Source organism: Teleopsis dalmanni, unplaced genomic scaffold, assembly GCF_002237135.1.
Source record: "Teleopsis dalmanni isolate 2A unplaced genomic scaffold, ASM223713v2 unscaffolded_contig_0398, whole genome shotgun sequence".
In the NCBI taxonomy this organism is placed as follows: domain Eukaryota; kingdom Metazoa; phylum Arthropoda; class Insecta; order Diptera; family Diopsidae; genus Teleopsis; species Teleopsis dalmanni.
Window position 1 is genome coordinate 525 of NW_024031780.1, and position 13708 is coordinate 14232.

Below are 13708 nucleotides of genomic sequence, written 5' to 3' on the forward strand. Positions count from 1 at the left end.
ATGTTTTTTATACAGTGAACTTTGTTAATTTAATAAATTTAATCAATTACAACTTTATGATGATTCTATTGTGTTCTTACTTTTTCGTTTGTAAAAGTTTCAACTTTTTCCTGAAAATAAGATATTTTATTTGAAATTTTTTTAAGATGGAGATTAATTATTTGTACAGGCAACGATGTGAGTTAAATATTGTAATCGCTATATACGATTTTTAATCAGAGGCTGATAAAGTTGATTAAATTTCTGTATTAGTAAGTTTTCTAGTTGTTTCATTTAAAATGAATTTTAATAGGATTCAGTTTTAATAGGATTCATAAATGTATTGGATGAGGTATAAAATGAACTTAATATAAAATATATATTTTTTTCACATTATACATATTTAATTTGAATGTTATTTTAAACAGACAATTGATAGACAATTGATCACTGCTCAAGTATAGTACTGTAGTCAAGTCAAGGTCAAGTCAAGCCAATGAATGCCATTATACTAACTTGAAATCTTTACTATCACTTCGAATGATCATTTCTCACTAAGCCATAGATAAGACCTCCTAAGAAATCAATTCATCTGATCAGCGAAGATCGTTATCGATGTCATTTGAAATAAATCTTTAATTTAATTAATTTAAATAATAAACGTCATTTAATTTAATAAAATTTGTTAAAGTTGTATACATATAATATTTAATAAAAGCAGCTATACGCAGATACGTGTTAACATGGCTGTCTGATTAAATGGAAAAGAAAGAAATTAGAAAGCACGCTTTCCAAATATTGATAAATTTTATCAATAATTTTATTTTATTATTCCATTGCGAGTGTAGATATATATTGTTCGATTTGTGGACTATAGAACAAGTAACATATAGTTGTTCATGTGGAAGATTATCTGTGTTGAGAGTTGAACCACAGTATCCTAAATATTGAACTAAGCTCGCTTTAGATGGTGATTGCAGACGCCAATAGAATTGTGAATTGCAATCTTTTGAATTGAAATGGCATATCCGTTAGAATTATTGGATTGCGGAGATTAAAGACATCTTTACCTTTGAGAGAGGTCTGTAATATTTGTATGATTAATATAATATTGTGATATATGATAATTGATACTCCGATTTTCAATCACAGTAAATGGGGTAGAGTCGATTACGGTTAGAGTGAATTAAAAAATTCTGTTTGATATTTAATCCGTTTGTATGATTTCTTATTTACATGTCGGTTGCTAATTAACAGAATTTCAAAGTGAATTGAGTAGCTCTTCAAAATGATGTAGCATTTATCATTATCATTTTGGAATGAAATTATTTCTCAATATTTTATAACACTCGCGACAAAAGATTGGCCATTGATAAATCAATAGACACAAAAGGGAAAACCAAACGATATATTTTGAATAAATCACCGCCTATTGCACAAAATATATAAAAAATCATTAACATAATTATTAATATAATGAACTCAAAAACAATCCGAGCTACTCTGACGAAATAGATCTTTAATTTTGAGATCTCTAGTTGCCTCTTTCTCTGCAAATTTAGCAGATTTTTCATTTACGTTGGTATCAGGTACAGGCACAGGGTTTTGACGACGTATTCCAGACGTAAGTGCTTCCAAAATTTCTTAAGAGATCACATTTTTGTTTCTTTCCACGACTGATCTCTGTTTGACATTAGTATGACATTTTTAATGTTGTACCTTTTGCAGAAAGTTTTATGGTATATTGATTCTCAAACCAGCTCTTACTTGCATTATAAAAGACATGTTTGTCGTTTTCTTCACTGTTAAGCAAAACACGATCAGAAATACGGCTGGGTCGTTAATCGAGGTTACTGTTGTACGAAGTAGCTGTTAATCGAGTTATTAGTGTATAGGTTCTTCTGAGACGCTCTTCTCAGAATGCTAATCGGTACATTGTTCTTATCAATGTAACCGTAATTTTATGAATTGAATTTGATATGATTATATGAATTTGATATGAATATGTCAGAACTTTGTAAACTTTTATAATTTAACACATGTAGTATGAAAATAGTATGTGGGCTTACCTATTAAATAGTGTGCTAATCCGATTTATCCCCTTGTGAAATTCATTTGTGTCCAAAAAGTCTAAACCAAATTAATATAGTTACATCACGCAAATTTGAGTATGGGCTGCCAAATGTATTTATATTAATTTTGAAAGAACGACACAAGTTTTCTTGTTCATTGGTTACTTTTGCAAGAGACGAGTCGGTGGTCGGATCGTTTTTTTAGCGGCTTGTGTTTTTTCAATTGGATTTGGTTTTAAGGCTGGTATGTATCTTCCTCCAAAAAATTCGTGTTTCGTGATTCATGATTCGTGATTCGTGATACTTGATACGTGTTTCATGACTTCAGTTCGAATATATGTTCAACTTTTTTCAATTAATTCTGGAACTTGTTAAAAATATTTTATAGTATTAAGAATTTTTGATTTGTTTTCGCAACCGACAAGAACTTGAAACAGCCGCCAATTTTGCTTGTTCCAAGAAATAACTGCAAATATAATGCACATATTAAACAAAAAGTTTTAAAGAAATCATTGTTTCTTTATTTAAAGAATTTTAAAACTATAATTAAAAAACAAAAATTAACTATAAAAAAAAATCACTGCAATTCACATATATTTAAGGTTATGTGACGTATTTGCAAAAAAAATCTCCATTTGAAATATTTATATAAGAATCATTGCGTGATGAGACTTAAGAAGGCGGCGGCAGTATTATTTTCGACATACTTTAAACATAAGAGTGCAATTGCTTTATTCCCTAATAATCAATGTTAAAAAACATATTTTTAATTTTAATAGTCAATTTTAAATACCGTTTCATATGTTATGATTGAGGAGTTCGTAAAAGCGGTCGTGATTTGAATGTTTGAAATTTGGTTCGTTTTATAGAAAACGGAATAATCAGGTATTCCTTTATTTAGATTTTGCTTACTTCAAAATGGATACTTTTGGAACTGGTGCAACTCAATCTGAAAGGAACGAGTGTGGAGTTTTAAACTCAAACTTAAATCATTTTGATGATTTTATGGAGAAATTTCCTGCAGACCCTGCTTACATTGGTGCCATAATTGGTCGTGGCGGTTGTAAAATTAAAGAAATTAGAACAAACTTCAACGTTTATATACATATAAACAATGACACCAAGGAAATTTCTGTCAAGGGTCGTAATAGAAAAAATGTTGACGATGCAGTCAAATATATTCGTGATATTATGTCTGGTCAAGAAAATAGAAATTTTTCATTTCCAAATCACGAAGTCTCGCACAATCCCAAAGTTGTATTAAAAGAAAATACAATGAATCGTTTTAATGCTTCTTCCGAAAATGACAATATTCAGGTTGCAGCTCCAAAATCTGTAAGTATAAATTAAAAAGAAGGAGAATATGGATATATATTAATATAATATCTCATAACAAAATTGATTTAGGGAGAAAGTGGTGGAATTAGATTAAATGCGCCTACGAAAAATGTATATAATGGTTGCGCCGAAAACCATGTAGTATTGCAGCCTATCGATTGGGAAACTTTGAATAGAAAAGTTGTAAGAAAAATTTTTAAAATCTACATATTAAGTTATCGATTTACCATATTTATTTTGCTCACATGAGGCATTTTTGATTACAGGAAGAACATCGTAGGTTACACTGGGCGCATCTGCCAGACTTGAGAAAAAATTTTTATGAAGAAGTAGAGGAAGTCGCTATTAAGACAGAAGAAGAAGTGAATGAAATGCGTTATTTAAACAATAATATAAGTGTTTCCCGTTTGGTGACAAATGAAGATCAAATGTGTCCTGATATACCGAAACCAATTTGGAAATTTCAACATTGTTTCAAAGATTATCCTGATATCCTTGATGAGTTAAAGAAACAAAATTTTAATGAACCATCACCAATACAGAAGCAAGCATGGCCTATATTATTGAGAGGCGAGGATATGATAGGTATAGCCCAAACAGGGACTGGAAAAACTTTAGCATTTCTGCTTCCTGCTTTGATTCATACTGATGGACAGACTACACCACGTGAGAAACGTAATGGTCCAAATATATTAATTTTAGCGCCAACGCGAGAATTAGCATTACAAATAGCAAAAGAAGTTAACAAGTACTCGTTCCGTGGAATAAAAGCGTAAGTTAGGAAATAGTTAAACCATAGTTTAAAATGAATGAAGAAAAAAATTATGAAATTCTTATTCAGTGTATGCATTTATGGTGGTGGGAATCGTCGTGACCAAATTAGTGTTTTCAAAGAAGGAGCTGAATGCGTTATTTGTACTCCTGGACGTCTTAATGATTTGGTTCAAGCTAAAGTTATAGACATTACATCAGTTACATATTTAATACTAGACGAAGCGGATCGTATGCTGGATATGGGTTTCGAGCCACAGATCCGAAAAATTCTACTCGACATACGTCCTGACAGGCAGACCGTCATGACTAGTGCCACCTGGCCACCAAGTGTTGGTAGATTGGCCGAAAGTTATATGAACAATCCTATTCAAGTGTGTGTTGGTTCGCTTGATTTAACTGCCACTCATACTGTGAGTCAAAATGTAGAACTCTTGGAGGATGCGGACAAATTTAATACGGTAATATTATTTGAAAACTTAAATAAGAAGAATTATGAAGAACAATGTATTTATTCTTGTTGCAGGTCCTTGCATTTTTAAAAAACCTTAAATCAACCGATAAGGTTATTATCTTCTGTTCTAAGCGAGCTCGTGCTGACGATTTGTCCAGTGATTTATCTCTAAAAGGCCTGTCAACACAATGTATACATGGTTCTCGTGATCAGGTACATAATGCATTAACTTAATTAGAGTAATGTCTCAGAATATAAAATTCTTATAAACTTAAAAAAAATTGTCTTTAGACCGATCGAGAACAAGCACTGGCTGATATAGCGTCAGGTGATATACAGGTTTTGATAGCGACAGATGTTGCTTCAAGAGGTTTAGATATTGAGGATATTACGTAAGTGCTTAGTAGTATTTGAAACCGAATTTGTTGTATTAATTGTTTTTCATTTAGTCATGTTATTAATTTTGATTTTCCGCGTAATATTGAGGAGTATGTTCATCGTGTTGGTAGAACTGGACGCGCTGGGCGAACTGGCACTGCCATAAGTTATATAACACGCTCGGATTGGGGTGTTGCAAAGGATCTCATTCGTATTTTAGAAGAAGCTGGTCAAGCAGCTCCAGAAGAACTATACAGAATGTCCAATCGTTTTGAGAAGATGAAAGAAAGACGTGGTACAGATTTTAAAAGGGGTGGTGGTTTTAATCGCCGTTACTAAATGATATTTTTTTAATATATGGTAGGGGTATTATTCGATAAACAAGATCGTGAATAACCCTGTTTGATTCGAACCGATCAGTGTTTTACTTAAAAAAGTGTTGATCGTTAAAATATTGAAAATTAATTAATAAACTATTTCTAATGTTATTAGTATAATAATGTACAATAAGAAAAATCTAAAATAAAATTAATTAAAAATGTGTATTATTTAAATTGAAATACAAAATTACATTTTAGAATAAGGTTTTAAATAAGAAATATTTAAAATATGTTTTTTATACAGTGAACTTTGTTAATTTAATAAATTTAATCAATTACAACTTTATGATGATTCTATTGTGTTCTTACTTTTTCGTTTGTAAAAGTTTCAACTTTTTCCTGAAAATAAGATATTTTATTTGAAATTTTTTTAAGATGGAGATTAATTATTTGTACAGGCAACGATGTGAGTTAAATATTGTAATCGCTATATACGATTTTTAATCAGAGGCTGATAAAGTCGATTAAATTTCTGTATTAGTAAGTTTTCTAGTTGTTCCATTTAAAATGAATTAGTTTTAATGGGATTCATAAATGTATTTGGATGAGGTATAAAATGAACTTAATATAAAATATATATTTATTTCACATTATACATTTTTAATTTGAATGTTATTTTAAACAGACAATTGATAGACAATTGATCACTGCTTAAGTATAGTACTGTAGTCAAGTCAAGGTCAAGTCAAGCCAATGAATGCCATTATACTAACTTGAAATCTTTACTATCACTTCGAATGATCATTTCTCACTAAGCCATAGATAAGACCTCCTAAGAAATAAATTCATCTGATCAGTTCATAAAATTATAAACAATGTCAACATAGCGATGGCGAAGATCGTTATCGATGTCATTTGAAATAAATCTTTAATTTAATTAATTTAAATAATAAACGTCATTTAATTTAATAAAATTTGTTAAAGTTGTATACATATTTATATAATCTTATATGAAATATTTAATAAAAGTAGCTATACGCAGATACATGTTTCCATGGCTGTCTGATTAAATGGAAAAGAAAGAAATGAGAAAGCACGCTTTCCAAATATTGATAAATTTTTATCTGTGTTGAGAGTTGAACCACAGTATCCTAAATATTGAACTAAGCTCGCTTTAGATGGTGATTGCAGACGCCAATAGAATTGTGAATTGCAATCTTTTGAATTGAAATGGCATATCCGTTAGAATTATTGGATTGCGGAGATTAAAGACATCTTTACCTTTGAGAGAGGTCTGTAATATTTGTATGATTAATATAATATTGTGATATATGATAATTGATACTCCGATTTTCAATCACAGTAAATGGGGTAGAGTCGATTACGGTTAGAGTGAATTAAAAAATTCTGTTTGATATTTAATCCGTTTGTATGATTTCTTATTTACATGTCGGTTGCTAATTAACAGAATTTCAAAGTGAATTGAGTAGCTCTTCAAAATGATGTAGCATTTATCATTATCATTTTGGAATGAAATTATTTCTCAATATTTTATAACACTCGCGACAAAAGATTGGCCATTGACAAATCAATAGACACAAAAGGGAAAACCAAACGATATATTTTGAATAAATCACCGCCTATTGCACAAAATATATAAAAAATCATTAACATAATTATTAATATAATGAACTCAAAAACAATCCGAGCTACTCTGACGAAATAGATCTTTAATTTTGAGATCTCTAGTTGCCTCTTTCTCCGCAAATTTAGCAGATTTTTCATTTACGTTGGTATCAGGTACAGGCACAGGGTTTTGACGACGTATTCCAGACGTAAGTGCTTCCAAAATTTCTTAAGAGATCACATTTTTGTTTCTTTCCACGACTGATCTCTGTTTGACATTAGTATGACATTTTTAATGTTGTACCTTTTGCAGAAAGTTTTATGGTATATTGATTCTCAAACCAGCTCTTACTTGCATTATAAAAGACATGTTTGTCGTTTTCTTCACTGTTAAGCAAAACACGATCAGAAATACAGCTGGGTCGTTAATCGAGGTTACTGTTGTACGAAGTAGCTGTTAATCGAGTTATTAGTGTATAGGTTCTTCTGAGACGCTCTTCTCAGAATGCTAATCGGTACATTGTTCTTATCAATGTAACCGTAATTTTATGAATTGAATTTGATATGATTATATGAATTTGATATGAACATGTCAGAACTTTGTAAACTTTTATAATTTAACACATGTAGTATGAAAATAGTATGTGGGCTTACCTATTAAATAGTGTGCTAATCCGATTTATCCCCTTGTGAAATTCATTTGTGTCCAAAAAGTCTAAACCAAATTAATATAGTTACATCACGCAAATTTGAGTATGGGCTGCCAAATGTATTTATATTAATTTTGAAAGAACGACACAAGTTTTCTTGTTCATTGGTTACTTTTGCAAGAGACGAGTCGGTGGTCGGATCGTTTTTTTAGCGGCTTGTGTTTTTTCAATTGGATTTGGTTTTAAGGCTGGTATGTATCTTCCTCCAAAAAATTCGTGTTTCGTGATTCATGATTCGTGATTCGTGATACTTGATACGTGTTTCATGACTTCAGTTCGAATATATGTTCAACTTTTTTCAATTAATTCTGGAACTTGTTAAAAATATTTTATAGTATTAAGAATTTTTGATTTGTTTTCGCAACCGACAAGAACTTGAAACAGCCGCCAATTTTGCTTGTTCCAAGAAATAACTGCAAATATAATGCACATATTAAACAAAAAGTTTTAAAGAAATCATTGTTTCTTTATTTAAAGAATTTTAAAACTATAATTAAAAAACAAAAATTAACTATAAAAAAAAAATCACTGCAATTCACATATATTTAAGGTTATGTGACGTATTTGCAAAAAAAATCTCCATTTGAAATATTTATATAAGAATCATTGCGTGATGAGACTTAAGAAGGCGGCGGCAGTATTATTTTCGACATACTTTAAACATAAGAGTGCAATTGCTTTATTCCCTAATAATCAATGTTAAAAAACATATTTTTAATTTTAATAGTCAATTTTAAATACCGTTTCATATGTTATGATTGAGGAGTTCGTAAAAGCGGTCGTGATTTGAATGTTTGAAATTTGGTTCGTTTTATAGAAAACGGAATAATCAGGTATTCCTTTATTTAGATTTTGCTTACTTCAAAATGGATACTTTTGGAACTGGTGCAACTCAATCTGAAAGGAACGAGTGTGGAGTTTTAAACTCAAACTTAAATCATTTTGATGATTTTATGGAGAAATTTCCTGCAGACCCTGCTTACATTGGTGCCATAATTGGTCGTGGCGGTTGTAAAATTAAAGAAATTAGAACAAACTTCAACGTTTATATACATATAAACAATGACACCAAGGAAATTTCTGTCAAGGGTCGTAATAGAAAAAATGTTGACGATGCAGTCAAATATATTCGTGATATTATGTCTGGTCAAGAAAATAGAAATTTTTCATTTCCAAATCACGAAGTCTCGCACAATCCCAAAGTTGTATTAAAAGAAAATACAATGAATCGTTTTAATGCTTCTTCCGAAAATGACAATATTCAGGTTGCAGCTCCAAAATCTGTAAGTATAAATTAAAAAGAAGGAGAATATGGATATATATTAATATAATATCTCATAACAAAATTGATTTAGGGAGAAAGTGGTGGAATTAGATTAAATGCGCCTACGAAAAATGTATATAATGGTGGCGCCGAAAACCATGTAGTATTGCAGCCTATCGATTGGGAAACTTTGAATAGAAAAGTTGTAAGAAAAATTTTTAAAATCTACATATTAAGTTATCGATTTACCATATTTATTTTGCTCACATGAGGCATTTTTGATTACAGGAAGAACATCGTAGGTTACACTGGGCGCATCTGCCAGACTTGAGAAAAAATTTTTATGAAGAAGTAGAGGAAGTCGCTATTAAGACAGAAGAAGAAGTGAATGAAATGCGTTATTTAAACAATAATATAAGTGTTTCCCGTTTGGTGACAAATGAAGATCAAATGTGTCCTGATATACCGAAACCAATTTGGAAATTTCAACATTGTTTCAAAGATTATCCTGATATCCTTGATGAGTTAAAGAAACAAAATTTTAATGAACCATCACCAATACAGAAGCAAGCATGGCCTATATTATTGAGAGGCGAGGATATGATAGGTATAGCCCAAACAGGGACTGGAAAAACTTTAGCATTTCTGCTTCCTGCTTTGATTCATACTGATGGACAGACTACACCACGTGAGAAACGTAATGGTCCAAATATATTAATTTTAGCGCCAACGCGAGAATTAGCATTACAAATAGCAAAAGAAGTTAACAAGTACTCGTTCCGTGGAATAAAAGCGTAAGTTAGGAAATAGTTAAACCATAGTTTAAAATGAATGAAGAAAAAAATTATGAAATTCTTATTCAGTGTATGCATTTATGGTGGTGGGAATCGTCGTGACCAAATTAGTGTTTTCAAAGAAGGAGCTGAATGCGTTATTTGTACTCCTGGACGTCTTAATGATTTGGTTCAAGCTAAAGTTATAGACATTACATCAGTTACATATTTAATACTAGACGAAGCGGATCGTATGCTGGATATGGGTTTCGAGCCACAGATCCGAAAAATTCTACTCGACATACGTCCTGACAGGCAGACCGTCATGACTAGTGCCACCTGGCCACCAAGTGTTGGTAGATTGGCCGAAAGTTATATGAACAATCCTATTCAAGTGTGTGTTGGTTCGCTTGATTTAACTGCCACTCATACTGTGAGTCAAAATGTAGAACTCTTGGAGGATGCGGACAAATTTAATACGGTAATATTATTTGAAAACTTAAATAAGAAGAATTATGAAGAACAATGTATTTATTCTTGTTGCAGGTCCTTGCATTTTTAAAAAACCTTAAATCAACCGATAAGGTTATTATCTTCTGTTCTAAGCGAGCTCGTGCTGACGATTTGTCCAGTGATTTATCTCTAAAAGGCCTGTCAACACAATGTATACATGGTTCTCGTGATCAGGTACATAATGCATTAACTTAATTAGAGTAATGTCTCAGAATATAAAATTCTTATAAACTTAAAAAAAATTGTCTTTAGACCGATCGAGAACAAGCACTGGCTGATATAGCGTCAGGTGATATACAGGTTTTGATAGCGACAGATGTTGCTTCAAGAGGTTTAGATATTGAGGATATTACGTAAGTGCTTAGTAGTATTTGAAACCGAATTTGTTGTATTAATTGTTTTTCATTTAGTCATGTTATTAATTTTGATTTTCCGCGTAATATTGAGGAGTATGTTCATCGTGTTGGTAGAACTGGACGCGCTGGGCGAACTGGCACTGCCATAAGTTATATAACACGCTCGGATTGGGGTGTTGCAAAGGATCTCATTCGTATTTTAGAAGAAGCTGGTCAAGCAGCTCCAGAAGAACTATACAGAATGTCCAATCGTTTTGAGAAGATGAAAGAAAGACGTGGTACAGATTTTAAAAGGGGTGGTGGTTTTAATCGCCGTTACTAAATGATATTTTTTTAATATATGGTAGGGGTATTATTCGATAAACAAGATCGTGAATAACCCTGTTTGATTCGAACCGATCAGTGTTTTACTTAAAAAAGTGTTGATCGTTAAAATTGAAAATTAATTAACAAACTATTTCTAATGTTATTAGTATAGTAATGTACAATAAGAAAAATCTAAAATAAAATTAATTAAAAATGTGTATTATTTAAATTGAAATACAAAATTACATTTTAGAATAAGGTTTTAAATAAGAAATATTTAAAATATGTTTTTTATACAGTGAACTTTGTTAATTTAATAAATTTAATCAATTACAACTTTATGATGATTCTATTGTGTTCTTACTTTTTCGTTTGTAAAAGTTTCAACTTTTTCCTGAAAATAAGATATTTTATTTGAAATTTTTTTAAGATGGAGATTAATTATTTGTACAGGCAACGATGTGAGTTAAATATTGTAATCGCTATATACGATTTTTAATCAGAGGCTGATAAAGTTGATTAAATTTCTGTATTAGTAAGTTTTCTAGTTGTTTCATTTAAAATGAATTTTAATAGGATTCAGTTTTAATAGGATTCATAAATGTATTGGATGAGGTATAAAATGAACTTAATATAAAATATATATTTTTTTCACATTATACATATTTAATTTGAATGTTATTTTAAACAGACAATTGATAGACAATTGATCACTGCTCAAGTATAGTACTGTAGTCAAGTCAAGGTCAAGTCAAGCCAATGAATGCCATTATACTAACTTGAAATCTTTACTATCACTTCGAATGATCATTTCTCACTAAGCCATAGATAAGACCTCCTAAGAAATCAATTCATCTGATCAGCGAAGATCGTTATCGATGTCATTTGAAATAAATCTTTAATTTAATTAATTTAAATAATAAACGTCATTTAATTTAATAAAATTTGTTAAAGTTGTATACATATAATATTTAATAAAAGCAGCTATACGCAGATACGTGTTAACATGGCTGTCTGATTAAATGGAAAAGAAAGAAATTAGAAAGCACGCTTTCCAAATATTGATAAATTTTATCAATAATTTTATTTTATTATTCCATTGCGAGTGTAGATATATATTGTTCGATTTGTGGACTATAGAACAAGTAACATATAGTTGTTCATGTGGAAGATTATCTGTGTTGAGAGTTGAACCACAGTATCCTAAATATTGAACTAAGCTCGCTTTAGATGGTGATTGCAGACGCCAATAGAATTGTGAATTGCAATCTTTTGAATTGAAATGGCATATCCGTTAGAATTATTGGATTGCGGAGATTAAAGACATCTTTACCTTTGAGAGAGATCTCTAATATTTGTATGATTAATATAATATTGTGATATATGATAATTGATACTACGATTTTCAATCACAGTAAATGGGGTAGAGTCGATTACGGTTAGAGTGAATTAAAAAATTCTGTTTGATATTTAATCCGTTTGTATGATTTCTTATTTACATGTCGGTTGCTAATTAACAGAATTTCAAAGTGAATTGAGTAGCTCTTCAAAATGATGTAGCATTTATCATTATCATTTTAGAATGAAATTATTTTTCAATATTTTATAACACTCGCGACAAAAGATTGGCCATTGATAAATCAATAGACACAAAAGGGAAAACCAAACGATATATTTTGAATAAATCACCGCCTATTGCACAAAAAATATAAAAAATCATTAACATAATTATTAATATAATGAACTCAAAAACAATCCGAGCTACTCTGACGAAATAGATCTTTAATTTTGAGATCTCTAGTTGCCTCTTTCTCCGCAAATTTAGCAGATTTTTCATTTACGTTGGTATAAGGTACAGGCACAGGGTTTTGACGACGTATTCCAGACGTAAGTGCTTCCAAAATTTCTTAAGAGATCACATTTTTGTTTTTTTCCACGACTGATCTCTGTTTGACATTAGTATGACATTTTTAATGTTGTACCTTTTGCAGAAAGTTTTATGGTATATTGATTCTCAAACCAGCTCTTACTTGCATTATAAAAGACATGTTTGTCGTTTTCTTCACTGTTAAGCTAAACACGATCAGAAATACGGCTGGGTCGTTAATCGAGGTTACTGTTGTACGAAGTAGCTGTTAATCGAGTTATTAGTGTATAGGTTCTTCTGAGACGCTCTTCTCAGAATGCTAATCGGTACATTGTTCTTATCAATGTAACCGTAATTTTATGAATTGAATTTGATATGATTATATGAATTTGATATGAATATGTCAGAACTTTGTAAACTTTTATAATTTAACACATGTAGTATGAAAATAGTATGTGGGCTTACCTATTAAATAGTGTGCTAATCCGATTTATCCCCTTGTGAAATTCATTTGTGTCCAAAAAGTCTAAACCAAATTAATATAGTTACATCACGCAAATTTGAGTATGGGCTGCCAAATGTATTTATATTAATTTTGAAAGAACGACACAAGTTTTCTTGTTCATTGGTTACTTTTGCAAGAGACGAGTCGGTGGTCGGATCGTTTTTTTAGCGGCTTGTGTTTTTTCAATTGGATTTGGTTTTAAGGCTGGTATGTATCTTCCTCCAAAAAATTCGTGTTTCGTGATTCATGATTCGTGATTCGTGATACTTGATACGTGTTTCATGACTTCAGTTCGAATATATGTTCAACTTTATTCAATTAATTCTGGAACTTGTTAAAAATATTTTATAGTATTAAGAATTTTTGATTTGTTTTCGCAACCGACAAGAACTTGAAACAGCCGCCAATTTTGCTTGTTCCAAGAAATAACTGCAAATATAATGCACATATTAAACAAAAAGTTTTAAAGAAATCAT

The 13708-nt window shown here is 30.7% G+C and overlaps 2 protein-coding genes and 1 long non-coding RNA gene across 3 annotated transcripts; 2 read left to right on the top strand and 1 right to left on the bottom strand.

Moving 5' to 3' along the window:
- Positions 1 to 2061: 2061 nt before the first annotated feature.
- On the bottom strand, positions 2062 to 13701 carry LOC119663436. Its single transcript, XR_005251046.1, has 4 exons — positions 13193 to 13701; positions 7593 to 8061; positions 2217 to 2517; positions 2062 to 2154 (listed from the first exon to the last, which is right to left on the bottom strand). It is a non-coding gene; the product is annotated as an uncharacterized LOC119663436 (long non-coding RNA).
- LOC119663435 (probable ATP-dependent RNA helicase DDX43) lies at positions 2222 to 5417 on the top strand. The gene is made up of 8 exons (XM_038073041.1): positions 2222 to 2295; positions 2953 to 3386; positions 3459 to 3572; positions 3656 to 4161; positions 4231 to 4621; positions 4687 to 4827; positions 4906 to 5006; positions 5064 to 5417. Exons 2-8 carry the CDS (start codon positions 2970 to 2972, stop codon positions 5329 to 5331), a joined length of 1938 nt encoding a protein of 645 aa, XP_037928969.1. The 5' UTR covers positions 2222 to 2295; positions 2953 to 2969; the 3' UTR covers positions 5332 to 5417.
- Positions 7766 to 11078, top strand: LOC119663434 (probable ATP-dependent RNA helicase DDX43). The gene is made up of 8 exons (XM_038073040.1): positions 7766 to 7839; positions 8498 to 8931; positions 9004 to 9117; positions 9201 to 9706; positions 9776 to 10166; positions 10232 to 10372; positions 10451 to 10551; positions 10609 to 11078. Exons 2-8 carry the CDS (start codon positions 8515 to 8517, stop codon positions 10874 to 10876), a joined length of 1938 nt encoding a protein of 645 aa, XP_037928968.1. The 5' UTR covers positions 7766 to 7839; positions 8498 to 8514; the 3' UTR covers positions 10877 to 11078.
- Positions 13702 to 13708: the final 7 nt, after the last annotated feature.

Bases quoted from the DNA above. Each gene is read 5' to 3' on its own strand.
- LOC119663435 (XM_038073041.1), top strand. From the start codon at position 2,970: ATGGATACTTTTGGAACTGGTGCAACTCAATCTGAAAGGAACGAGTGT. The intron at 3,387-3,458 runs GTAAGTATAAAT...AAATTGATTTAG, and splicing joins AGGTTGCAGCTCCAAAATCT to GGAGAAAGTGGTGGAATTAG. The intron at 5,007-5,063 runs GTAAGTGCTTAG...TTTTTCATTTAG, and splicing joins TTAGATATTGAGGATATTAC to TCATGTTATTAATTTTGATT.
- LOC119663434 (XM_038073040.1), top strand. From the start codon at position 8,515: ATGGATACTTTTGGAACTGGTGCAACTCAATCTGAAAGGAACGAGTGT. The intron at 9,118-9,200 runs GTAAGAAAAATT...TTTTGATTACAG, and splicing joins AAACTTTGAATAGAAAAGTT to GAAGAACATCGTAGGTTACA. The intron at 9,707-9,775 runs GTAAGTTAGGAA...ATTCTTATTCAG, and splicing joins TCGTTCCGTGGAATAAAAGC to TGTATGCATTTATGGTGGTG.